Genomic DNA, 27,025 nt, shown 5'->3' with positions numbered 1-27,025 from the left:
ACTAACAAGCGGTGCAAACTCTCCTGTAACAGCTCTCGCAGGCACTTTTCTGTGGTTAGAAAATAAAGTTATATTTTTAAATTATTTTTAAAGAATGTGACTTTCAGACAAAGCCAAATATTTAATCAGCACAATGTCTACGCATCTTTAAATCCTTTTCCGCATCCGTCTTACCAACAACAACAACAACAACAACAAAAAAAAACAGAAAAACGGCGCATGCGTGCTCACTTGTAGCCAGTGCCTCTGGGAAGCCCGTCTGCCCCATTTTGCTGTGAAGCCAAGTGCTGGCCTCCTACCGGAGGCCGCTATGAATTACCCGCTCTGTTCACCGGCCCCTGGGAAGTTTAAGATTGTTGGGAAGGAGTCAAGCTTTGGTTTCACGTCCCATCTCTGTGACAAAGGAAGTCACAGGCCAGAGCTATTTTCAACCTTGCCCCTTCATTCCCGAGTATCCTGCTCACCCCGTGAGGGGGCCTTACAGCTCCGCACCGTCCGCGCCGCGCCGGGCCTGTCGCCTCTGCTGCACCAGTTGCTTGTCCAGTTCCCGGAGCTGCTTCAGAAAGCCCCGGTTGGGTAGGACACAGCGGTTCTTGGCCACTTGTTGGATGGCGTCCACCAGGGTCATGTTCCTGTGGATCATCAGGTAGGCCAGGACGAGAGTCGCCGACCGGCTGCGGCCCATGGCGCAGTGAACCAGGATCTTATCTGCAGTGGAGTGGGGAGAAGAAACACCTGCGTTGTAGGGGCAGGGTGGCCTGGAGGGTGGGGCATAGGTGTGAGGCTCACGCAGAGCCAGCTCAGATCCTGACTCTCCCACTACTGTAGGACCCTGGGCAGGTTACTGAGTGGCTGGGAGGCCCAGCTTCCCCATTTGTACAATGGGGATACTGTCAGTATCCTCTTCATTAGGGTCGGTGTGAAGGCAATTGGTGCAAAGCAACTTGGTACACTGCTTGGTGCATATTAAAGGTTCAATAAGTCACAGATGTTATAATTGTTGCCTCGGTGAGGAGGAGGCGGGATTGAAACTGATGCTTCCCACCTGCCAAAGCACCTCCAAGGGAGAGCCTTATGAGTTTTTTTTAACGCTCACTTTTAATTTATTATATTTATAATATATTCATATTATTTATTTACTTAATGCTTACTTAGTTTGAATAGGGCAGCCACTAGGGTTCGGATTTCAAAAGGTATAAAATGATGGCATTGAAAAGCCTCCCTCGCACCCACCTCCTCAGTTCCCCAAAGCAACAAGTATTACCAGTTTCTTCTAACGGAGAATTATCTGTGCATATACATAGCAAGAACATATTTTTTCTCTTCTTTTCTTGCCCAAAAGGTAGCAAGCTTTACAAACTTTTCTATCCCTTGCTTCTTCCATTTAACAATATATCTTGGAGACCTTTGTATATCAGTCTCTGAAGAGTTCTCTCTTTGTTATTTTTTTCTTGTGGCTGCACAGAGTTCCTCTGTATGGATGAACCATAATCCACTTTGAACAGGATGCATTCCATCCCGTCCACGGCTGCAGGTGGATTGTGGAGGAGTGCAGGCTTTCTGCACCATTTGCAGTGCTGCTGCATTTGACCTCGGATAAGGAGAGAGCACCCACAGTCCCAAAGGGCCCTTTGAGGGGCCGAGACAGAGGGTGCAGTCTGCTTGCCGTGGAGTCTGTGAGCATTCACGTGGCCTCAGGAGCCTGCAGAGCCCTGGCCTTCTCTCTTGCAGTCCTGGGTTCGAGATCGGTTCTGCTACTAACCACCTGGGTGTGGGGTAAGCCACTCAGCCTGTGGCGCCTCTACTTCCTCAGCTGTCAAAAGGGGCAGCAACCTCAGATCAGCTGTGAGCAAAGCCAATTCAGTAAAAATCACACGGTCAGATTTTTTAAAAATTAAAATAGTTTTATTGTGTCATGTGGTGTAACCAGGGGATGAATAGTCTTACAGCTTAGGTGACCAAATTGTCATCTAGATCAGCGGTTCTCTAAGCATGAGCCAAGACCCTGGGGGTTCCCAAGGTACTCTGAGGAGATCTGTGGAGTTAACATTATTTTCAAAATAGTACTGCGGCGATGTTTGTCTCTTCCACTGTTTTGACATTTGCACTGATGGTACAAAGGCAGTGGTGGGAAGAACTGCTGGTGCCTTAGCGTGAATTATGGCAGGGACACTGAACTGTAGTAGTAATCGTTGCATTCACCACCAAGCACTCTTGGGGAAAAAACAAGCCAATTTCCTTTAAGAATATCTTTGATGAAGCAGTAAAAATTAATTTTATCGAATTTCAGCCCTTGGTTACACTTCTTAATATTCTGTGTGATGAAATGGGACGTGTACATAAAGCACTCTGGCTGCATACCGACGTACGATTGTTATCTCAAGGAAAAGCTTATGGGAGATTGAGTTGCAAGCTGAATTAGCCACTGTTTCATGAAACACCATTTTTACTTAAAAGAGTAAATGACAGAAAAACCATGGTAATTCAAACGGGTATTTGGCAGACTTTTTCTCGAAGGTGAACAAAGTGAGCCTGTCACATCAAAGAAAACAATTGAGAGTGTCCGTTGCCAGTGATAAAATGCAAGCTTTCAAGCAAAAATTAGAATTTTGGAAAACTTGTATCTACTGTGAGATTGACAGTTTCACAATACTCTTAAGATTTTTCTGTTAAGATCGGCAGTCATATTAACAAATGTGTCTTCTGACAATGTACAGTGAAAGTGTCAACATTTGGAAGATCTGCATAACTTAGTGAACAAGATTTTCCACATAACCAATGTGAGATATTACAAAATCATGTGTGGGTAAAAAATCCATTCAAAATGCAAGAGAGACCAATGGATTTTCATGTAACAGAGTATGAAGTTTATAGGTATGGTTTCAGATTCCACATCACAACTCACCTTTAAGACGCTATCACTTGTCAAGTTTTGGTGTAGTATCAAAGAGGAATATCCACAGTTTTCTGAAAAGGCTGTTAACATAGCCCTTCCTTCTCCAGCTATATATCTGAGTAAGGCTGGATTTTCTCCATATACTTCCACCAAAACACCATATCACAACAGACTGAATGCAGAAGCAGATATAAAAACCCACCTGGATTCTCATAAGCCTAACATCAAAGAGATTTGCAAAAATGTAAAATAATGCCGTGCTTCTCCATACTTTATTTTGGAAAATATAATTTTTTTCATACAAATATGTTAATATGCAGTGGGTTAACTTTATTAGTTTTAAATAAATATTTTTACAATTTTCAGTTCTTATTTCTAATAGAGTAGATATTGATAGATCTACCCTACATAAATGCTCTTTGAGGCCTTCAATAATTTTTAGGAGTGTGAAAGGGATCTGAGACCATAAAGTTTGAGAACTGGAAGATCTAGAAGCATCTCCACACTGGACTTCCCTGGTGGTCCAGTGGTTAAGAATCCCCCTGCCAGTGCAGGAGACATGGGTTCGAGCCCTGGCTGGGAAGATCCCACATACCACAGGGCAACTAAGCCGGTGCACCACAACTACTGAGCCCATGCTCTAGAGCCCGTGAGCCACAACTACTGAAGCCCGTGCGCCTAGAGCCCGTGCTCCGCAACAAGAGAAGCCATCGCAGTGAGAAGCCCATGCACCACAACGAAGAGTAGCTCCCGCTCGCCACGACTACACAACTAGAGAAAGCCCTCCACAAGAAAAAAGCTCCCTTCCGCCACTATCATGGAAACAGCTGGGCCGAATGAGAAATCACCATGAGAAGCAGCTTTCCATCCTTGAGGCCTCCATTTGGTGGCACTCGAGCTCACAAAGCACCTCAACATGTTTTATCTCATTTCATCCTTAATACAACCATCAAGATTTCATCATCCGCATCCCTGCTTTACAGATGGGGAAAGAGTCGAGGCGAAATGACTGCTAGAGGTCACCCAGAAAGATGGTGCCATCTCCAGAAACAGTTCAAAGCAACTTGTTATTGAGACCCTACTGTGTGGTGGCTACTTGCTGCTGTGCTCTGGGGACAGAAAAAGTAATGAGATTAGCGTCTCTGGCTGTCCCCAGCACTGCCACCACTGCCATCCCAGTGGCGGCCCTCTCCTGTGGTTCTGGGATCCCTTTGCTGGGGTCAAGCTGGCTGGGGCACCTTGAGCTGTGTGACCCCAGTGCTGTCCCTGTTCCTGATTCTTATGCCTGAGGCCTGGAAGGATGACCAAGGAGACACTCACGGACATCACCGGGTTTATGGAGCACCAGCAGGAGATGAGCTTGGCAAAGAACACTTCTGAATGGACGTGGCTCCCCGTGTCCCTCTCACCTCCACTCCCCACCTGCCTCATGGGACCAAGCCCAGGACAGCGGTGATGGTCAGCAACCGTGGCAGCATGAGCCGTGCAGATGGGCCCGATACCAGGCACCAGGATTCTCTTTCCCCACCCACCCCAGCTGGAGAGGCCTGCACACCCTGCCCTATGGTAAGGACCCTGCTGGTGGCCTTCCCGCACACACAGTGCTGACACAGAAGGCGCCCATAAAGAACTGTTAATTTTATCACGATTCGTTTCCACGCATCTCCACAGGCTAACCATGCAGGCCTCCAATCCCCATCGCTGAGCTGCAAGAGTGTGGCTGCCTTTTCCCCCCGTGCACCTGGGCCAGAAAGGCCAGAGGGCGAGAAGCAGGGCGGCTTCTTCAGTGCTGGGTGGGGTTTGGGGCGGCTGGCCCAGCTCATGGACATGACTGTCCTCCTGGACTGGAACGTCTACCTCTGGCATTCTAATCCCCACAGACTGTTCCAGAGGCTGCCTGGCCCCTTGCCAGCTCTGCTGATAACTAAAGCGTTTCTTCCTCCCCTGGCAAAAAGGGTAATTCTTTCTGTCATGACTAAAGACTTGAAACAGACGAAAGCTGTAGTTCATTAAGTCTTTAGGGAGCCTGAAGTCTGTTAAGTGGGAGGGGGGAGGGGAGGGGGGGGGAAGGGGATGGGGGTCCTCCGCTCCAGCAGAAGGTCCTCCCGGCTGAACTTTGCTTTCACGACAGCAGCACTAATGCTGTCAGCCGTGTGAGCTTGGTGGGCCTCCTAGGGTAGAGGACCCGTCCCCAGACTCTCAGGGCACTGCTCCCTCTTTGCTGTGTGGCTCTGCTAAGCACCACCCTTTGGGGCCCAGCGTTGGATGGTGAGAAACTGCTCTCAGGAGAGTTCGGGAGACATGCAAGGAAGGCTGCATTCAGCCTGTTCACAGCATGGTCCATACCAGAGGAAGCCGAAGGGAGCATTGTCAGGCTTGGCATTTTCTAGGTCAGTGGCTTTCACACTTTTTTGTGTGACAACCGCCTCCCGCCCCCCGCCAATCATAAAATTCACAGCTAACAAGTACATGGGTTCAGCCTACCCCATATCGTCCAAGCACTTTATATGTTCGTTGTAGTCGGTCCTCAGAACAACCTGATGAGGTAGAAGAAATTAGTATCCCTGTTTTATCGAGGAGGTAGCTAAAGTGCAGAGAAGCAGTGTGTCTGAGTCACACAGCTGGGAAGTGGCAGGACTATGATTCAAGCCCAGGCCACTGAAGCCAGAGGACTTAGATGTTAAGGGGGCTTCACAGGTACGTGTGTATCAGACAAGACTTTCACAAACAATTTGTGCTTTTTTTACATGCAGTGTACGCTGAGGTCTTCTATTCTTTCCTAATCTTTTCAATTTTTTTTTTAAAGAAATCCTAGTCAAAGCCACGAAATTGATTTTATAACCCACTGATAGGCCACAATTTATGTTTGAAAAATGATGGTTTCAATTAAATATTTCTCCTTTGGCCTTCACCAAAAGGTGAATTCCCACAATCTTATGAAGAAAAGCCAAATCCAGAACCTCTACTGTTTACCTAATGGCACGTTTTCACTGGCAACCAGAAGGTGGGCCTCTGTCACTCAAATCAGACGTATAGGCTAAGCCTGTTATCACCAACCACCCCCCTGACTTCCTTGGTTTGTGTGGGATGCCCTTTGTCTCCCACTCACTACCTTGGAACCTGCAAAAGCAGAGTTCCTACTTCTCCCAAAATAGTTCTGCACACATGGAAGTCCTCAGAAAAAGGATGCATGGCATGTTTTAGAACTGCCAGGGGGCAGGCTTGTATGTGCTGCAGTGGGTCAGGATACCCTTAAAATACCCTGAAAATCTGGTCTGATTAAAGCTCAGAAGCGCCGGAGAAACAGCCTCTTGCTCAAACACAGACTTCATTTATTTCTTCAAACCTACCGTATCCATAATAGATTATAAGATGGCTTCCGAAGCAGCCTGTGGACTGTTTGTTCAAGTAAAAGAAAGAATAAAAGGAGAGTGGTGATACTACAATCTGATCTTTAGAGCCGCATGGTATCGCCCTGGGATTTCTTAGAAGATTTCATTAAATTAAAACCACAGTAACTCAGCTCTGAGGATGCTGTGCCAGGAGCAGTGAAGGCAATCCAAATGGGGCTCCCGAGGCAGTATGTTGTCTGTACTTCTTTTTCTGATGAAGAAGGACAAGTTCAGTTGTTTTAGATCCTATAACCAGCTGGAACGTCTCACCTTCCATGATATTGGGTGACCTCTTATACAGCAAAGTCACCAGATGCTCAAAATAAGGACAAAGGACTCTTCCGTGAGGCCTGAGTGACAGAAGCGATGCCCGTTGGCCCCTGATTAACTTTGTGACCCTCAGCACATCAGCTGGCTTCTCTGGGTCTCTGTTTCCCCAGCTCTCAGAGCAGAACACTGGACTAGATCATCTCTAAGATTTCTCAAGAGTGTCTGAGGTTGCCTGGGGAGTTCTTTCGGAAGGGTCAGATCAGGGTAGGGCAGACACAGGGGTGGGCCCTATGTGGCAGATTACAGACCACAGGTACAGCTCTGCAGCACCACAAGGGATGCTTTTCAAAAAGAGGGAACGAGACTGGCTGTGAGGAGCCGTGGTGGGAAACGCTATACACTAAGCTGAAGCTAGCCAAGGAAGAACAGGAAAGACAGAGCGAGGAAAAGGACATGTCTTTGCCTTTTGGCCAGACTGTCCATCAACACCTCTTACATCGAGAGGATAATAAGGAATATACGAGTGCGTCTGGCTCCTAAAATGCTACAGGAGTGTCCCGTGGTTTTCCAGGGAGTGACTAGACCTGTCCAGGCTGCCTACTGCCTGTGCCATACATGCTGAGCACACGCCATCTCCATGTATGGAGTCTCTGACAATGCTGACGAGCTTTTTATTTTGTTACTCTGACTACTCAGGGCACAGGTTACAAACTGATGGCCACTGGGTTTCTTTTGTCTGGGCTGTGCCGCGTTTTAAGAGATTTTCAATTTGTTGCCAACACTTAAAATTTGAGCAATTTTACGTTAAAATCCAGATTGGAGACTTTTCATGAAAAGTCAGATCTACCACATTGGCACTGATTCTCACAAGACAATCATTGGTTGGGACTGAGTAGCAGCTGTCCCCTTTGGAGGGGATATGGGGCTCTCAGCTCAGCCACAATCACCCTCTCCCCTCACCCCGCGGCCACACGCAGCCAGCGTCATCCATTTATGGCCTCTGCCTGGTCCTGAAGGGTTGGGGTTTGAGCCCTCAGCTTGAGGAATTCTTTAGATATGCAAATACAAAGGGCACAGAGAAGGGAGTCTGGCCTCCCACTGGCAACAGGGTCCTGTCCTGCTTCCCATCCCTAGCCAGCTGGGCGAGGCCCACACTCCCTGCATGTCCTCTGACCTGTGGATGTGCTTTTCCCTCTTGACTGTTTCTCGGCTAGGTGCTTGCGACCACCCGGTCTACCCGTCACGACCCACGCCAGCCTGACATCTCCACATCGATGCTCTGAGATCTGTCCAGGCCTAAACATATGACCCCAAAGCCCATTCTTTCCTAATCCGGCAGTGGGGGCAGACTCTAAAATGGCATGCCAGGACCCCGGCAGGCTGTCCTCTGCGTGTATCATACCACTGTAGTTCAAAGTTGGAATGTCTTTTTTTCATTTTTTTTTTTACCCCCTCTGGGGGTTGGAAACTTTATTATGATGATGTGCACGTGCTGGTGTGGTTATGTGCTTCGTGGTGCGAGACCTCTCTTTATCAAACACATCTGACAGCCTGCTGTGCACCAGGTTCTAGGCTAAGTGCTTTTTGTGGGTTACTGCTGATCCTCATTATAACCTTTCAAGGTAAATATTTTCATCACCGGATGGAGAAATCAAGGCTTAGAAATCACATTGTTGTGCAGCGTGAATTTGAATGCAGCCTCGTCTTCTCCAAAGCCTTCCAGGCCCCTTGCATTAAGGGGATGGTTGAAGATATAGTAACGGCAAGTTGAGCACATTAAACAGAATCGGAAGGATCGTGTGGTGGTAGCTTTTTGTTTTTTCATGTCAAATATGTTTTCAGTTAACTTCAAATACTGTGAGGCGAATTTCACCTTATGGTGATGAGTCAGAGTCCAGTTGCGTTTTTGATCCTGCTTGGAAACCCAGAATGTGCCTAACTCAAAAGATGGCCCATAAATAGACTCATAAAAAGGATGACTTTGAAATGAGGTATCCCCTAAGACAAGAACTTCAGCTCTGTGGGTTTTTTTTTTTTTTTTTTCCTTCCCTCTGTCACAGCCTTCTGAGCCAAAATAAAGACAAACTCTGGGACTGTCCAGCAGACGTGGCCTAGGCCCAGCTGCAGGTTGCAGTTCCTGAAACAGGCCCGTTGGTCAGTCACTGAGTCTTGTAATCCCAACCACTTGTGGTAAGAAAGGCCTTTAGTAACTGTATACCCTGAATTATGTGATGGCCCCATAAAAGGGTGTGACACGTGGGGCTGAAGTCAGAGCACAGATCAGGGAGTTGAAGTCCCTCTGGCCTCTGTGGAATGTCACTGAGGTACATCCTGCAGTAATCACGGCATATTGGCTCAGTCAGATGCATACCTACACTGTGCCCTTCTCTCCAGAGTAGGCTTGTAGACTTTACCTGGATTAGGGCCGCTAAGACTGCATTTTGGCTACGAGGACTAGTACTGTGATTTAAAAGACGGTTAATTAACTTTGGGAAACTTGGACATCATAAGTGTAAAACTCAGATTCTCAAATATAGTTTGCCACTTAGAAAGAATAGGTTGTCAGCTTTCTACAGGAGGGTTCACTAGACTGAATATGACTAGGGTGGGAGGATGAGGGAGGCAGGTATGAACTTGGTTGGCTGGCAGGAGAATCTGGAGTCTCCCCTAGATTCCCACTCAAGTCAGCTCCCGGAGGGTTTTCAAGCATCGAGGCCCTTGGCTATTAGTCTGGTCTGGACCCAGGTACAATTAGCACCTTGGCAGCATCCCACCGTTGAGGGCTCCCAACCACCCCTGGCGTTCAAAAGATGGCTGCTGTGCCTCAGGGAAGACAGATTCAGGCCAAAGTCCTCTCCTCTGAGCCCTCCTGATTCTGATTTCCCATAGCGGCAACCAAGGGCCAGACCCCAGCAGCAGCAAGCTCAGTGGTGCTCACAGCCTCCAGGGGAGCAGACATTTCCAGCAACCCTGGCAGGGCGGGATTTGCAAGGGGAGCTTACTTAAAGTGTGCAGATGCCTGTTCCCACCAGGCGGAGGGGCGGGGCCTCAGGCTGGGGGTGGGGCCTCGGGCTGGGGCAGGGCCTTGAGGTGGCCAAGGGCTGGGGGCGGGGCCGTGCGCAGGCCGAATGTCTCTTACTGTGATCGTAGCGGAGTGCAGCATCAATGAAAGCGGCCGCTGGGTAGAAGAAGACGCTGAGGTCGAAGGTGGGCAGGTCATCGGCCTCGACGCCGTGGTACTCGATGGCCATGTCGCGGTAGTAGTCGGGCCCGGTGTCTACGTTCCAGCGGCCGTGGGCCGCGTTCAGCACGTGCGTGAAGCCTGCCTTCTGCAGGCTGTAGCGGTCCAGCGCCGTCGCCCTGGGTGCGAGGGAAAGAGACTGGTCGGCTGCGCGGAGCCTTGGCTTGGATCTGGGGGAAAGTCGGGTGCAGCCCATGGGTTTCCACTCTCGATTCCGGCTTCCAAAATAAGGCCTAGCCGTTGAAATGAAGGACTTGCCTACTCCAAGCCCTGCTCTTACTGACCCCTTGACCACTGTGCCCTATTCTTTTGTCCATTCATTCTTTCATTCACCAAATACAGAAGAGCTTGGTGCTGGAGACCCCAGTGGTCCGCGGGAGTGGACTGTCAGCTGCCAGATCCCCTCTAAGGCCATCAGAATAACCTGTTCATCAGGCAAAGCTGAATGTAAGGGAGAGGGCCACCTTCATAGAGCCTCGGGGAGACCCTTTAAAGCCGGCCCCTCCTCTGAACCCTCTGGATGTTGACAGTGTTTGGAGGTTGGGGCTCGAATGAATGGTTTCAGATGGGTCATTCAGGGAATTCCCTGACGGTCCAGTAGTTAGGACTCCACCCTTCCACTGCAGGGGCCACTGGTTCGATCCCTGTGCAGAGGAACTAAGATCCCACAAGCCAGTGTGTTGTACCCTCCCCAAAAAAAAACAAAAACTTGAAAAAAAAAATAAGATGGGTCATTCAGTGTGACGGTTTGATTGGGATCTGGCAAAATTCTTAATCTTGATGTTCAAGAGATTGGTGAACACAGTGCAAAACCTTTGCTTTGATAAGTGAATCATTGTCTACTTGGGCAAAGCACTGTTCTGAAGAGGAGAGCTGTTTGAGCAGTCTGTTACTGGAATTGATTTTAGGAAGTTCTTGAAGCCAAGAATTTCCAGGAACAAAGAGTAAAAGTCATGTTAAAGTAGGTGGCTTTGGAACATGGGGCAAAGGAAGCAGGAGTTATTTCGGCCTAGAAGGGCCAGGGGATACTTTATTGGAGAGAGGGCTTTGAGCCTGCCTTACTACAAGTGTCAACACTTGGTGATGGAGGGGAAGAGGGAGGCAAGGGCATGCCCAAGCCAAAGAAATAGCACAACCTAAGGGATGGAGGCTGGAGATAATGAAGGGCTTCCAGGAAATGTTTATTATTTCCTGTAACCAATCATTTATCCCCAATTTAATGATTTAGAATCTATTGCGTGCCGAGCACTGTCCTGGGTACTGATGATGCAGCAATAAGCAGGTTAGTCAAGGTCCCTTGGGAAGCTTAGATTCTGATGGGGAAAGCAAATAAGTGGATAAATAATTTCAGATAGCAGTAAGAGCTGTGTAGAGTGACCGTGGTCCTGTTTTTGGTAAGGTAGTCAGGGAAGGCCCCTGCGGGGAGGTGGCATTTAAGCTAAGACTGAGGGGTGATAAGGGCCTAGGCAGGGGAAGATTTGGAGGGAAAGTGTTTCCTCCAGGCAGAGGCAACAGCAGATGCTAAGAACAGAAGGGAGACTAGTGTGGCTGTGATAGCAAGGGTGGTAGTGGTACAAGGGGAAGCTGAAAAGGGGGGCTGGTTCACGGTGGGCCCTGTAGACCATAGGGAAGAGTTTGGATTTTGCTCTGAGTAATGTGGTGTGCCACGTGCCACAGAGGAGTTTAAGGAAGGGCTGAGCATTGTTTGCTTTTTTAAAGATCAGTCTGGCTGATGCATGGAGATGGGTTGGAGAGGAACATAAAATAGAAGCGGGAGCTCTGTTGGAGGCTGTCGCGGTTATACAGCCAAGAGAGGAAGGTGGCTGGAGTAAGTCACAGCAGACTTGCTGATGGATGGGGAATGGGGGCAGGGAGGAGGGGACTGGTTTGGCCAGAGCATAGCATATGAGAGGAGAGATGAGAAAGGTCTGGAGAGGGAGTGTGGGATTTGACCATGGCGTGCTTGGATGTCAGGATCTGCATTTGGGCGTCAGGGAGAGCTTTTGATGGTGTTTGAGGAGGGTGATCCCATCTGAGCTTCGAGATGACGTCTCCCTCAACAGCACAAAGCCCAGTTCTACAGCTCAGGGAAGAGGTGACAAGGGTCTGGAACTGTAACAGTAGGAGGCTAAAAGTGGCAATGCGCTCCAGCTGAGGACTCATCTCAAGGCCACTGGTAAAAGGACGTGGACAGAAGTGAGCATATTGGATGCCAATGTGGATCCACACCCTGAGCGGGGAGGCTTCATGCAGTAGAAACACAAGCCATGGTCCCTCGGCCAAGGGCCCCTTGGGTATCGCTGCTTTCCTGGGGCTTTTTATTGGTCATGAGAGGAACCACAGTGGAGTCCAGTGTTTGGAAGACCTGAACACAGGCCTTGAGCTTTTAGAAACATGTGCAAACAGCCCATGGGAACTGAGGCGTGGGGAGATGGGGAGTTCCACCAAGCCCTGCAGCTGGCTTTTAGGGCTGCCATCCTGACTACGAAACCCATTCTGCTTTCAATTTTTCCTCAGAAAGGTCTGTTTTTCATTTTTCTCCTCATCCCAAAGTATGTATACAACAAACATTATGCTTTGGGGACATAGATCTGCGCTCAATTAAAGCCTCCACTAATGCAGTCCATCTTGCTGAGTAGCAATCAACCTTACTTTGAGGTTGAGCTCAGTGGAAAAATTAAAATTAACTGTCCTTGACAGGAAGTTCCTACCCACCATAAAGACTGGTCTCGCTGGGTTCTGCAGCTGGGTTTCAACATAATCAACTGGCAGTAACAGTTTGCACTTTGCTGCTTTGGGGATCAAGGATCAGGGTAGATATGCAACAAGACTCATTGCATGACACCTCTACATTCACCGCGCCGCCCCACCAGAGCTGGTTTTGACTGTGTCTGAGGGAGAGAAAGGGGCTCATGCGGAGGATTAGACCTGGTGGGTATCCTGAAGCCCATTGCAGGTTTTCGGGCTCTGTGGCTACCTGGGCCCGGAAGGGGAGGTGGCGTCCTCACACACCCCTCGGGAGATTTCCCCCAGCTTGGCTTACTTAGAGTCCAGTTGAGGGCTCTGGGTGGTATCCACGGCAGGATGGGGATTTGCAAATACACAGAGTGACTCTCAGTAGACAGTGGCTGTTTGGGAGGCAGATCCCCAGTTGGCCCAGACACCTAGCTCATCTATCACTGGGAGTGGGGTAGGGTCGAAGGGTGCTGCCTGGTGCTGCGTTGTTTAATTTTCTTAACTTTCAGGGCCACCTGCTCAGATATGTGGGAAAGACTAAGAAATGTGCCTCTGCTAAAGGAGAAAAGCTTAGAAGAAAAACAGGGTTAAGAAATTACTTCAAGGATTTAGGTGATTCAGGAGCCTAAACATCAGTTTCTGGTTGTTTAAGAAAAATCTTAGGTGTAAGTAATCTATTGAGGACATGGGGGCGGGAGAGGGTAAGCTGGGACGATGTGAGAGAGTGGCATGGACATATATACACTACCAAATGTAAAACAGATAGCTAGTGGGAAGCAGCCACATAGCACAGGGAGATCAGATCGGTGCTTTGTGACCACCTAGAGGGGTGGGATAGGGAGGGTGGGAGGGAGACGCAAGAGGGAGGAGATATGGGGATATAAGTATACACATAGCTGATTCACTTTGTGATACAGCAGAAACTAACACAACAATGTAAAGCAATTACACTCCAATAAAGATATTAAAGAATTAAAATATGTCATTTAATTACAAAAATAACACATGTTCTATGCAGAATGTGGAAAACATATTCCCTCCCACACACACACGAAACACCTGTATTTCTACTCCCTAGAGATAAAGACTATTTGCCTTTTGATATAAGATCTTCCAGTTGTAAGCAGAAACTAACACACCATTGTAAAGCAATTATACTCCAATAAAGACGTTAAAAAAAAAAAAAGATCTTCCAGTTGTTTTTCCATGAATAGATTTGTATATTTTATATAAAGGTTGGGGTGGGGGTTACAATACTATATACAATACTATATATACAGTTTCCAAAACTTTGCATGGTGATATATTGTAAACTCTTTTTTTGGAAGCATTTTTTAAAGTTTATTTTATTTATTTATTTTTGGCTGCGTTGGGTCTTCGTTGTGCGCACGGGCTTTCTCTAGTTGCGGTGAGCAGAGACTTCTTTTGTTGCAGAGCACGGGCTCTAGGCGCACGGGCTTCAGTAGTTGTGGCACACAAGCTCAGTAGTTGTGGCTCGCGGGCTCTAGAGCTCAGGCTCAGTAGCTGTGGTGCACAGGCTTAGTTGCTCCACAGTATGTGAGATCTTCCCGGACCAGGGCTCAAACCCATGACCCCTGCATTGGCAGGTGGATTCTTAACCACTGCGCAACCAGGGAAGTCCCTGTAAACATCTTGTTAGGTCAACATACAGCCTTCAATAGCTGCATACTATTCCATTCCATAGGTAAATCTCAATTTTATCTCACCAAGCCCCTAGCTTTGGACATTTGTGTTCTCTCTCTCTCGTCTGTCTCTCTCGTCTGTCTCTCTCCTGGAGACAGAGTGATGGGTGTTACAATGAGAAACACTGTAAACAAACAACTTGCTGTGTTTCTTTGGGCACATCTCTGTGTCCTTAGGAGAGATTTTTTTGAAGTGGAATTGCTGGTCAACAGATATGAGCATTTTAAACACAGTTGATACTCGTTACTAAATTGTCTTCCAGAAAGTTTGCTCAAATTAACATTCCGATTTTTGTTCATTTCTAATTTCATAGACCAAAAAAATCTCATTTTCATTAATTTTAGCAATGAGGCTGAACATTTTCTCCCACATTTGTTGGACTTGTACGGTTTTACTTTTGCAGAACATTGTCACATCCCTGTTTCTGACCCAGATCTCTTTAGCTCTTCTTCCTGCCTGTGAACCTCTGGCCTCGCTCTGGATTCTGAATCTGGGTTGGAGGGCCGAGAAAGGGACTTTCTTCCTCAGAGACCTTCCCTCCCTTCCCCCTTCTCCGGCCTGGACCAGCCTCCTTTCAGCCCCTCAGAGTTCCTCCAGGAAACTTGCTTTAACCAGCGTTGAGGAGTGGCAAGTAAGAGCAGTCTCCCTGGGCAGAGCTCTTGGCATTCCACTTTTTCGGACCTCTTGGGGGCCCTCCTGATTCCTAGCCTACATACCTCAGCCCCTGCCCGGAAGTCTATTTCCCACAGATGTGTGCTGTCACAGAGAGGAGGAGGGACATGCAAGTACGCATCTGTACAAGCCATCCACCAGCTGTCTTGCAGTGGGGAACCAGCTGCTTCCATGTTGCCAGGATTCTGCACTGGGCATTGACGAAAGTCCACTAAAGCTTGGGCAGTTCTCCGTACCCTCACGTCTGTGAGGACCCACTGAGTTCCCGCACCTAATCATGGACTCCTGTTCGTCCACGGCCCATATCCTGTAATCTGGCACCTTATTTATTCTGATGCGTGTGACACTTGTGGTGGCACATCAGTTTGTGGGCATGACCCTGATGGTGACCTTCTCCTTCTCTGGAGTCTTGACCACACCTACTCCTTGCAAGTGAATTTTAAAACAGCAGGCACATTTCTAGCTTTTGATCTCCCTCAATTCACCTGATATGAAGGCAAAATTCACTAGCTGTCTGGTTTTTTGCGTGTTCTTGTTACTTGCTGATGATGAAGCTGTTTGGCTGTGAGGCGCTGCAGAAAACACAGGGCTCACAGGTGTAGTTTGTAAGCTTAAACTGCTGCATGAACCAAAACAATGACCCTCTGGGACCCTCAGTTTTCTTTATTTGTTAAATAGAACCAATTACATTGGCAGTACTTTCCTTACAAGATTCTTGTAAAGTTGAGTGATGCAATAGTCAAGTTTCTTTAAAAGGTTAAAAGATAAATTCCAGGGTGGGGGGCAAACAATAGGAAGATGCACGACAAAATGTTATCAGTGGTTATCTCTGGGTAACAGAATTATAGGGAATTTTAATATTCTTTTTGTCTGTGCTTTGTAAATTTTCAGTAATGAACATAACGTATATTCACTTAGTGGGTAAATCTATACCATGATTTTTATTGATGTTCTATCCTTAGTTCTCAGGAGAGACTGTTGCAAAGACATAAGGTGGTCTCAGTGTTTTTAACTCCTTAGAAATCTCTTCATCATCTTCCCCACCCCACTAGACTCTAGACCTCCAAGGATGGAGGCTAAGAGGGGAAAGACAATGCATGGGAAGCCTGGTTTCAAGAAATGGTGTTGTATTAATCACTAGACTAGGCATTTGGCTAACCACGAAAGGAAATGGTTGACATCGCTGGGTGAAAAGCTGTCACCCAGCATGAGAAGGCCCAGCCAGGCCAGGGCCACCGCGTCTCACCCTGGGCACCTTGCCCACGACTGGTGCCCAGTTGTACCTTAGTCGCCTTCGGTACCTGGAGGCTCAGAGTCCAGGTTTTCTAGTTCTTTCAGGTGACATTCAGCATGTTAAATTGTCAACCTTGGCTGTGTTTTTGCTGCCCACCCTGGACAAGCAGGTCAAGTTTTAGCTCTACTTGGTGCCTCAAGGCTGAATTAGTTCTTTCTTTTTTGGGGGGAGAGATTGCAGCTGTCCAGGTGCACCAGTGAGAGGTCCTCTCTTGAGCTGAGCACCGTTTCAGCCATTGATTTGCCTTCATCTCACTCTCCAGCCTCTTCGACTACAGGCCAGCCCCAGAGCTGCCACTGGCTTCAGAGGCTGTCAGTCTGGTTGGGAGCAGAAAAGCAGAAAGGGTGAGCTGGAGAGGCCCCTGGCAAGTGAGCTCAGGCTGGGTGGAGCTGGCCCAGGCATTTGAAGAGTCAGGCTTTATAGGGAGGGGCTGCTGGCTGTCAATGACCCCAAAAGCCAGACCTTGAGGGCGACTGTAGTTATAATAAAAATAGGGCTCCCACCATTCAGGCAGAGGCAGAGCAGCTTCGCAGAGCCTTGGTGTTGGCTTATAGGGCTGCCTCTATCGTGAGAGGGAAGAGAGATTTCTCAATTATCCTGTTGCAACCAAGCCTTACTATGGGGAGCCTGTCCTGCCTGGGACTTTACAATCTCTTTGATGGTAGCCAGGATATTTCCCCTCCTGCTGACTACTGGGGAGAAGCAAGACAGAAAGAAAAAAGAATTTGCTCAGAAAATGGAAGTTGTGAATGAGATTAAAGTGAGAATATTTAAATTACAGAAATTTAGTGCTTTCAAGCATCCTCAAGCACTTCTGAAGCACCCATTTAGGGACTGCTGATTGATAAGAGGTGATGAATTATTCTTATCTCATCATCAATGCCGGTCCCTGGCTCTCTGGAGGGCAACCCTTGGTTAACCTAATTTGAATCTAATTTGTATGACTTAAAAGTAGTAAAACAAGTACGTGCTTGAACCTAATAAAGCCTAATTTATTTAATAAGACATTTCTTAAAGAATTTTACTTTAGAGCTGGAAGGGATGTTGGAAATCATCCCTTTATTTTACAAATAAAGAAACTGAGTCCCAGAACATTAAGATGTTTTGCCAAAGGCCACACGGAATGGCCGCCCACACTGGAGGCTTGAACTCTCTGCCCCGAATCCTGCTGGAGGGCTTTCGCTCTACTCCACACTGTCCCCAACGTTCCCACTTGCAGATTCAGACCCCCTACCAAGTTGTAGGAAACGGGTGGGAGAGGGTGGCTGTGCTTTGAGCCCTTGAGCGAGGAAGACTTCCCCACGAGGCCACCAAAAGGTAGCTGCCTGGCCTGCACTGACCCCCGCCGCTGACCCAGCACATTTCACACCAGCCACATCCCTCTGTCGGTGGCCTCTTCTCGCCAGGCTGTGGTGATGGTGGAGTGGGTGGGAGGATGGGGGGAACATCTCTGCTCTCCTCAGGCTGGTAAGCAACAGACACTTGGAGTCACCAGGCATCCCATTTGGTGATCCCCTTGGAATAAGCTGAGATTGAGAAAATGCTTTAGACGTTCTGAAACCCACAAGCATGTAAGGCTTTGACGTGGTACTGCCCCTTCAGGCCTTAGGGCACCCGGGTCCCTGGAAGGCCGGGACAGCATCTATGGAGGGAGTAGGCTGGAGAAGGCCCATTCAGAGGGACTTCCTTCCTTCCAACCTGGACTTGGGTTCATGATAGCATCTCCTGGGAGAAATTTGACCAGGGGTGTTTTCTGTCCCAAGGCTGCCCTTAGCAGAGGGACGCTGAGTGGCAAAGTGTAGTGACTGTTCTTTACCTCCGTCTCACACTGTGAGTTGGATTTCCAGAAGCTGCCTGATCTCTAATAGTTCACACACAGTGGGTGTGCCAGGAACTGTGCTGAGAATCAGATGTATTAACCCATTGAATCCACATCTTCTAGGTGAAGAAATTGAAGCTCCGAAAGCTTGAGTGACTTGCCCAAGGCCACGTGGGAACCAGTACTTTGACCCAGACGTTGTGGCTCCAGAGCAGATGCCCAGCCATTCTGTGCTTGAGGAGAGAGGAGTGGGGAAAGAGTGAGCTGCTTCTTGGGGGTCAGTCTGGTGCCCAGCAGGTCCCAGGCATCGTTGGTCTAGACTTCAGGAGCAGCCGGTGGCTCTAGCTGCCTCAGGACGCCCATTCTCACTCCTGGATCCTAACCACCTTAACTTTCAGATCCTTGGCTTTTAAGGATCTTAGGCGCTTTTAGGGAACGGAAACACTCAACCTAAGTGCAAATATCAAATTAAAACTGAGGCTTCGTGCATGAGGAGCCAGCTATGAGCATTTCACTGCTCTGGCAATACCTACAAAGAGACGGAGAGACACGGGCAGCTGTGCCTGCTTTCAGCCAGGCTGTAACCTTGGTGTGGTTGCGTTGACGGTGGAATTAACTTCTTTCTCAGTAAGCATCTGTGAGTATCATTAACCTTGTTAAGTGGGTGTCAAGGAGGGACCCTGAGCAGAGATGGGGGCAAGGTCAGGTGGGTGCTGACCTTGGTCCTCTCCTGGGCTGTGCACGCAGGTCACACACGCTGACTGTGGAGCCTGCCTAGACTGTGCGTGTGTGTTTGTTTGGGGGCTCAGTTAGGCAGAGCTGGATTGAATCAAAAGGGCAGTGACATTCCCTTGCTTGAAGGAAGCAAACTTATGGTCAGATGTCAAGGAAGTAAGCATATCTTATTGCGTCAAACCCTATTGTCTGTCACTCTATTACACTAGGCCATTTGTATCCTGCTCAGACACTCAGTGGCTTCCTGAATAAAGTCCCTTGGCCCTGACCTACCTTCCCAGGTTTCTTTCTCACTAAGTAGCAATAATAACAACATTTGCATTTGTCTGCTACTTCATAATTTACAAAATGCTTTCACATTCCATTATTTCTTTGAATCCTCTCACTAACCATCTTTTGAGGCCCAGAAAGGTGAAAGGACCTACCCAAAGCCTCTGCACCTGGAGACGACTGTGGCTGTGGTACCTTGTGTGTTACGCTTTGGAATGTTTGCTGCCCATCCGGAGGGGTGTGTTACACTTTCCTGCCCCATTGTCATGAGGCTTTGGCATGGACTTGCTTTGGCCAGTGAAATGTGGGCATCAGTGTCTTGTGTCACTTCCAAGTCAGTCTGTGGTTTGCCATGTCTCTCTTTTCCCTCTGCCGGGAGCCTGACAATATCCCAGAGAGGGGCTGAGTCCTGAGTCCTGGAGTCGAGTGGAGAGACCATGGACATGTCACATGAGGGAGAAGTAAACCACTGTTCTGGTAGGCCAACAAGATGTTGGGGATACCCGTCATCACAGCATAGCTAAGTCTAAGCTGATCACACAGTAGTAAAACTTGGCTTAATCTCAGACCCTCTGGAAGCACATTCTCTACTGCATTCATCCCCAATGTTCCAGATGAATCGCCCTGTTTGTTCGCACCTCCATGCCTTTTCTCACCCTGTTCCCTCTGCCTAGAATTCTGTTGAAATCCTATCCATCTTCCAAAGCCAAGCTTAGAACTCACCACTCCTATGATGCTTTCTCAGCTCCATAATACCAAGCACTTACTGAGCATTTACTATGTGGCAGCTACTACTCTAGCACTTCACTTGTTTTAATTCATTTAATCTTCACCTGTGAGATAAGCCTTGTTACTGTTGCCATAGAAGAGGAAGAGAGGTAAAATAACTTGTCCAAAATCACACACTGGTAAATGGCAGAGCCAAGACTCAACCCCATGCTCCTTCCAACCCACTACCTATTTCTCTTTCTATTCCCTGTTACATGTCTACACATCTCTTCTCCTCAACTGGAAAACAGCTTCTTTATCTGACTGACCACATTTTCTTGATCCTGGTTTGAGAATATATCCTGCCACTGCCTGGTGGTGTACCCTTGGGCTGGTCACTTAATTTCTCTGAACCTCAGTTTCCTCTTTGTATCCCCCAAAGCTCCTAGCAAGGTGCCCAGTAAATACTGACTGACTAAATGGATGAACTCCATGAGCCTTGGTTTGCTCATTTGTTAAATGGGAGAGATAATGGTACCTCCTTCATAGAGTTGTTAGGGGGGTTCAATGATGCCTAGCACAGGGCACGGCACATGGTAAGAATCCAATATAATTTGGCTATTGTTACTATTATAAGCTGTAGGGAAGGTAAATGTAGTATGTAATATACAGAGAGAAAAAACTTACTTCTCACCATGGGGATTGGGAAAGCTAACTTCATGGCAGAAGTGATTTGAGTGGACTTTGAAGAATGCATAGAATCTGGACACGGAGATGAGGTGAAGGGAAGGGCATTTTAGGCAAAGGGAACAGCACAGAGAAAGACACAGAGACAGTGTAAGTCTTTAAATCTTAATCCTCCTTCCCCTATTTATACCATTTGTAGGGTCAGATCTCAGGAAATAATCCTAAATATAAAAATAAGTTTATGAGTAAAGATGTCCACTGCAGCATTATTTATAAAAGTGAGAACGTGAAAGTGACCGATATGTCCAATAGTAGGGAAGGTGGTTAAATAAATGATCTTCTATCCATTTGATATAATACATATATAATTATAGTTACTATTATAATGAAATATATGAGAAGTATATAGTAAGGGAAAAGTTTATGAATGACGCTATGTGGAAAAGAGACAAGATAAAATGAATAATCAATATTGTCACAACTATATAAAAAGAATTTAAAACCAAATGTATCATGTAGAAAGTGTAGGAGGAAATGTACTGCAATCTTAGTAGGCTTGGCATGATGGACTTGGGTGATTGTTTTGAGATATTTAAAAGTTTTATTCCTTACATTAATCACTATTGTATTATTATAGCTAAACTTTTTCAGTGCTTACTCTGTACTAAGCACTGCACTAATATTTGACATATATTATCTCAATCCATACAATCCTATGAGGAAGGTTCTCTTGTTAACCTGTTACAAATAGGGAAGCTAAGAGGTCTATATTTATACAATGAGTTTACATTACTTTTAAAATAGGAAAACAATATAGTTACTACGTTTATGTAATATTTTATTATTAAAAGATAAGAGATTCAGATTTCCCCCCCTTTTTTGCTACTTCAAATAATGATAAACATTGTACATATTTCCTTGTGTATTGGTACTCTTATTTCTGTAAGTCACATTTCTGAAAGCGATATTTGAGGTCAAAGTGTATGCATGCCTTTTTTATTTTGAACTAATTTTAGACTTACAGAAAAGTTGCAAAAATAGTACAGAGATTATTTGGCAATAAAGAAGAATAAAACACTGATACACACTACAGCGTGGATGAACCTTGAAAACAGTATGCTAAGTGTAAGAAGCCAGTCACAATTGGCCATTTATTATTATTCCATTTATATGAAATGTCCAGGATAGGTAAATACATAGAAACAGCAGATTGTTGGCTGCCTAAGGCTGGGGGAATATGGGGAATTGAGAGTGATTACTTAACGGGTTCAGGGTTTCCTTTTGAGGTGATGGAAATGCTTTGAAATTAGCTGGTGGTTGTACAGCTCTGTAAATATAATAAAACCACTGAATTGTACACTCTAAAAGGGTGAATTTTATGGAATGCAAGTTATATCTCAATAAAGCTATTGTTTTTTAAAAAGTAAACAATAGAGTCCCTATTTAGGGGAACCCACATTCTCCAATGTTCATAACTGAGAAATGATTGGATAGATTATGGTACAGCTATACTAAGGAATATTGAAAGTACAGAAGAGTATAATTCCTTTTTTCTGCTAAAAATTATGTAAAAGAAATAAAAATCTTGGGCTTCCCTGGTGGCGCAGTGGTTGAGAGTCCACCTGCCGATGCAGGGGACACGGGTTCGTGCCCCAGTCCGGGAAGATCCCACATGCCGCGGAGCGGCTGAGCCCGTGAGCCATGGCCGCTGAGCCTGCGCGTCCGGAGCCTGTGCTCCGCAACGGGAGAGGCCACAACAGTGAGAGGCCTGCGTACCACACACACACACACACACAAAAATCCTTTAAATGTATGCATATATTTCCTTATGTTTGCAATAACATACATAAAGTGAGCTTAATGCTGTTTACTCAGGGCAGAGTTAAGAGAGGACAAAGGGAGATTATGCAGTTTTTTATAACCCTCTATTTAGTTTAATTTAGTGTAAAAGGGCATATAATTTTTGTAACTTTTTCCATTTAAAAATATTAAGAAAAAAAAAGAAAAGGGGTTCTGCCCCTGATTTCCCATGACTAGACAGTTATCTCTAGGTTTTTAAGCAGCAAGGTGTTTATTAAAAATCACACATGCAGTGGTCCTGCACCATCTCAGAGAGATGAGCCATGAGCTGGAATCCTGGGGGATGGCGGGAGGAGCAGGAGTGCTGGTCAGGATGAAAGCTTCTGGGTTAGGCCAAACGGCATTTGAATCCCAGCTCTCAGCCATTTACTGAGCTGTGGACCTTGGGCCAGTTACTTAACTGCTCTGTGCCTCAGTTTCCTTGTCTTTAAAATGGGAGTAATTAGATGACCTCTCATTGGGCTGTAGTGAAAATAAAGTGAGGTCATGCATGCAAGATGCTTAGCACAGTGCCTGGCACATAGTATTCAATAAAGAATAAGTACAATTATTATTATTATTTACAGTAGGCACTTCCTAATTGTTTGAAGAGTGGGGAATGGTGACTATAAAAATCTAGAGGGGACAGTGACCTCAACTTTGCTAGGTCTACCGTGCTTCCTGACACATATGGTGATGTGCTCTTATGCCACCCACCTGAGAACTGACTTTATTCTTGCTGGTTTTATACCCATCTAAAATAAAAGACTACATTTCCCAGCTTCCCTTGCAGCTAAGGGCAGGGGAAGTCTTGGGTGGGACTTCCCTTCGGGAAGATGTCCTTTTCCTCTTCCTTGCCTTCAGCCTTCCGGTGGTCTGGATCCTACAGTTGATGGCAGGGTCCCTGTTAGCAGTGTCAGACCTTGAAGCAACCCTGGAGGAAGAAACCACACCCTGGGGATGGTGGAGGCCGAGCCTGGGAGCCTGAGCCCCTGGTGACCCTGGAGTCACTATGCCAGCCCCAGCTCGCCTTCCTCTGCACTTCTTTTATGTGAGAGAGAAACCAATCTCTATCTTGCTTAAGCCCCCTTTTTTTTTTTTTTTTTTTGGCGGTATGCGGGCCTCTCACCGCTGTGGCCTCTCCCGTTGCGGAGCTCAGGCTCCGGATGCGCAGGCTCAGCGGCCATGGCCCACGGGCCCAGCCTCTCCGCGTCATGTGGGATCTTCCCGGACCGAGCACGAACCCGCGTCCCCTGCATCGGACTCTCAACCACTGCGCCACCAGGGAAGCCCAAGCCCGTTTTCTGAGTTTTCTGTGATAGGAAAATAAACCCAGCCCTAGCTAATAGAGTTCTCTCAGAACCAACCTAAAAAGCAAGAGCTCATGGCAGGAAGGTGGCGAGGGCTGTGCCCTGGGGAGGGCTGGCTACCAAAGGTGAGGCTGGGCCTCGCCACTTACTCATCGCCGATGTAGAGCTTGGGCCAGACCTCGTTGACATGCGTGTACTGGGGACTGCCCTTCCAGAAGAGACGCTCCAGCTCAAAGGCTCCGGGGGTACAGTAATCCTCAGCCTCCCCCTCCTCCTCCACCTTTGGCAGCAGCTTCTTGGCAGACGGGTAAGCATTCTTGAGGCTTGTCTTCGGTTCTCTGGATGTCATTTTGGAGCCAAGGGATTTTCTTTCCTTTCTGCAGCTGGTCATGAAAGAGGGTCAGGATTGCGGTTAGCAGGGACAGAGGTAGGGAATGGGCTTTACAAAAAAGAGGAGGGTATATAAGCTGGCATTTCCCCAGCCTGTTATGCTCCTGCTTCCTCTTCCCAGGCCACAGAGGTCAATAGGGAAGGCCATGATAGCAGTTAAACAGCACTTCCCCAAGATTCCATTCTCCTGCAAAGCAAGCATGCTGGGCACCCTCTGAAGTGGGCATTTGCTGCAGACACAAACAGGCTTCAGGTCTAAGAAATCCCTGCAGGCTGCTTGTCCTCTGCCACCTTTCTTTTAGATTTAACCCCTTTCTTGGTGCCTGTTCTTTCCTTTATGTGACCGGAGTCTGCTGGCTCAGGCCATTTAAAACCTGAATAAGAAGGCCCAGGAGGTCCCTGCCATTCCAGGCCTGTGGTATTCAGCGTCTGCAGAGAGCTGTCATCCAGTGGAAAGGGCACACCTGGAAATCCAGAGCCTGTGTGGTCTGGGCAGCCACACACATTCCGGGGCTTCGGAAGTCTTGGGGTGGAAGGAAACTTGGCTGTGTGAGGGTTTGTCAACTTGTTAGGAAGTTGAAGTCAACGCTGGCTGCTCTCACACTAGGAGGCTGGCAGTTGTGCTAGCTTACCAGGGGTTTGGAAGAGACATTCCAAGCTAGAAAGCTGTGTCTGCAGATTGGAACGTGTATTTGCAGAGCTTGTCAGGCTCTGCGGGTGGAATATGGGTGAAGAGTTTCCATTGTCCCCGAAGAAATGAATTCATTGAGGAATTGGGCACCATGTGTTCCGTGAGCTGAGTGACGGATACACTCAGGCAGCCTGGGAAGGGAGGTTATACTCGTCCTGCTGGGAGACTGGAGGGAAGGGGGAAAGGGTGGAGTGACTGAGAAATGTGAGTGCAGGTGAGTGATGGGGAGGGAACGTTACTCATTTATGTAACAAATATGTAGCACTTACTGTGTGCTAGGCACTGCTCCAAGTGCTTTGCAATTATTAACTCATTTAATCTTCTTAACAACCCTAAGAAACAGGCACCATGATTATCTCCATTTTGGAGATGAGGAAAACTGTAAATTGAGGATGCTTATAACACATGGTCTAAGTCTTCTGAGAGAAAAAAAAAAAATTGCCCAGAGGGTAGGGGTTGGGGTGGAGGATGCAGGGTGGGGAGGGGCAGGCCAGGGACTTGAAGAATGTAATAAAGCCCCAGTAGCTTCAAAGACCATTAGGATCCTATCGAAAAGACCCAGAACACATCTTGAAGAGGCTCCCACTTATCAAAAATGGGACAATTTGAGCATGAATAATAAAAATAACTGCAGTTAGTAGAAACACATCAAACATTTAAATCATAATGATACTGAAAACAATTATTCACTTTTGGAAGATGCTAGAGAGTCAGCTCATTATGAAGACAGGCCAGTGAAAGGAAGGAATCTAGCATTTGTCATTCCTTTTGGATGCAAACTGTACTACTGGATAGATGAGGGAGATTTTCTTTTATAGAAGAACTTCAATAAAGAAGGAAGGAAGCACCATTTTACAACACCCGATGAGCTAATGGATGTAGGCACTGAGCACTGACTGCTGGCAGCATAAAAGACGTCAGACGTTACGGGCCTTCTGATGGAGGAACACATCACCGCTACCACGAAAGGAGCCTCGCCAAAGGAAGACCTGGGTCTTTGAACAGAGTCCTCAGAGTCTAGATCTAGCAACCAATTTGCAGGAGATTCAGAAGACAGTTAAATTATACCTCAGGGCCTTATCTTTTGGAAATACGTAGTAAAATGTTCACAGATGAAATGATATAATGTCTGGGATTTGCTTCAAAAATAATACTATTGGAAAATACAATAATATATTGTGTCGGAGAGAAGGGTATAGGTGGAGGTATGATGAGGCAGGATTTGCCAAGGATGATGGCTGCAAGGTCATACTGTTCCTCTTTGTGTTTGAAATTGTCCATTAAATTTTTAAAAAAAGAACAGGAAAATGCTGAAACCACCGCTCTGGGAAATTTGATTCTCCCAAGTTCACAGGAGATGAATTAAAGAATCACTGGCTAGCAGTGTTTGGGGGGAAGCCTGGATCTGTGACTTTCTCCTGCAGAATCCTGAGTTGAGGTGTGGGGGGGCCATGGGCTACAGAGGCCACCCTTCTTTGGAGTCTGCCAAAGCATGATCTAAAGACCACCTCCCACAGAATCATCTGGCACTTGCTAAAAATACAGACTCCTGGGTTGCACCCTAGGCCAGAGTGGGGCCTAGGAGTCTGTATTTTAACAAGCTCCCAAGTGAGTCTGTTGCTCACTAAAGTTTGATAATAATTGCCCAAGAATGTGGTTCAAGAGTCAAGGAGCTGGGATAACCCTGGTGGTCCAGTGGTAAAGAATCTGCCTTTCAATGCGGGGGACGCGGGTTCAATCCCTGGTCAGGGAACTAAGATCCCACATACCGCGGGGCAACTAAGCCCACACGCCATGACTACCAAGCTCGTGCACCTCAACTAGAGAGCCCGCGTGCCGCAAACTACAGAGCCCACGCGCCCTGGAGCCTGCGAGACACACCTAGAGAGAAGCCCACGCGCCTTAACCAAGAGCCCGCATACCTCAATGAAGATCCTGCGTGCCACAACTAAGACCCAACGCAGCCAAAAAAAAAGAAAAAAAAGAGTCAAGGAGCTGTTGAGTCAAGAGAAGGGTAGGAAGGGTGCTCAATATGCTTTCCATCTTCTCATTGACGTGCAGACCCAGGTATTTAGCCCAGAGTAAGGGTGTGGGACTGGGACGAGGGAAGGGCTGGACAGCCTTATTCCAAGGCTCCTTGAAGATGCTCTTTCATGTTGTTTTCAGCCTCGGTGTCTGACACATAAGAGGTGCTCAGAAGGTGAATGAGGGGATGGCCTAGTGAATGAATGGAAGGAGTGACTCGGGGTGAACGAGTAAGACTGGGGGGCCTGTGCTAGGGGCTCAGTTGGAGCTGATGAGGCAGGATGGAGCCTTGGGCTAATTTGGAGGCGGGGGAAGGTGAGCGAGGAACAGAGTACAGGATGGACAG

The 27,025-nt window shown here is 47.2% G+C and overlaps 1 protein-coding gene across 1 annotated transcript; it reads right to left on the bottom strand.

Moving 5' to 3' along the window:
- On the bottom strand, positions 1–25,479 carry DUSP29 (dual specificity phosphatase 29). The gene is made up of 3 exons (XM_073793419.1): positions 23,723–25,479; positions 9,698–9,918; positions 1–708 (listed from the first exon to the last, which is right to left on the bottom strand). Exons 1-3 carry the CDS (start codon positions 23,962–23,964, stop codon positions 479–481), a joined length of 693 nt encoding a protein of 230 aa, XP_073649520.1. The 5' UTR covers positions 23,965–25,479; the 3' UTR covers positions 1–478.
- Between the last annotated feature and the right edge of the window lie 1,546 nt (positions 25,480–27,025).

Source organism: Tursiops truncatus, chromosome 16, assembly GCF_011762595.2.
Source record: "Tursiops truncatus isolate mTurTru1 chromosome 16, mTurTru1.mat.Y, whole genome shotgun sequence".
Classification (NCBI taxonomy): Eukaryota; Metazoa; Chordata; class Mammalia; order Artiodactyla; family Delphinidae; genus Tursiops; species Tursiops truncatus.
The sequence above is the reverse complement of the archived record's forward strand: the minus strand, read 5'-3'. Positions and strand labels throughout refer to the sequence as shown.

What these genes read in the sequence shown, in the direction of transcription:
- DUSP29 (XM_073793419.1), bottom strand. Translation starts at nt 23,964, where the DNA reads ATGACCAGCTGCAGAAAGGAAAGAAAATCCCTTGGCTCCAAAATGACA. An exon ending in AAGCTCTACATCGGCGATGA is followed by an intron (nt 9,919 to 23,722) that starts GTAAGTGGCGAG and finishes CCTCGCACCCAG; the next exon opens with GGCGACGGCGCTGGACCGCT. An exon ending in TGCACTCCGCTACGATCACA is followed by an intron (nt 709 to 9,697) that starts GTAAGAGACATT and finishes ACTCCACTGCAG; the next exon opens with ATAAGATCCTGGTTCACTGC.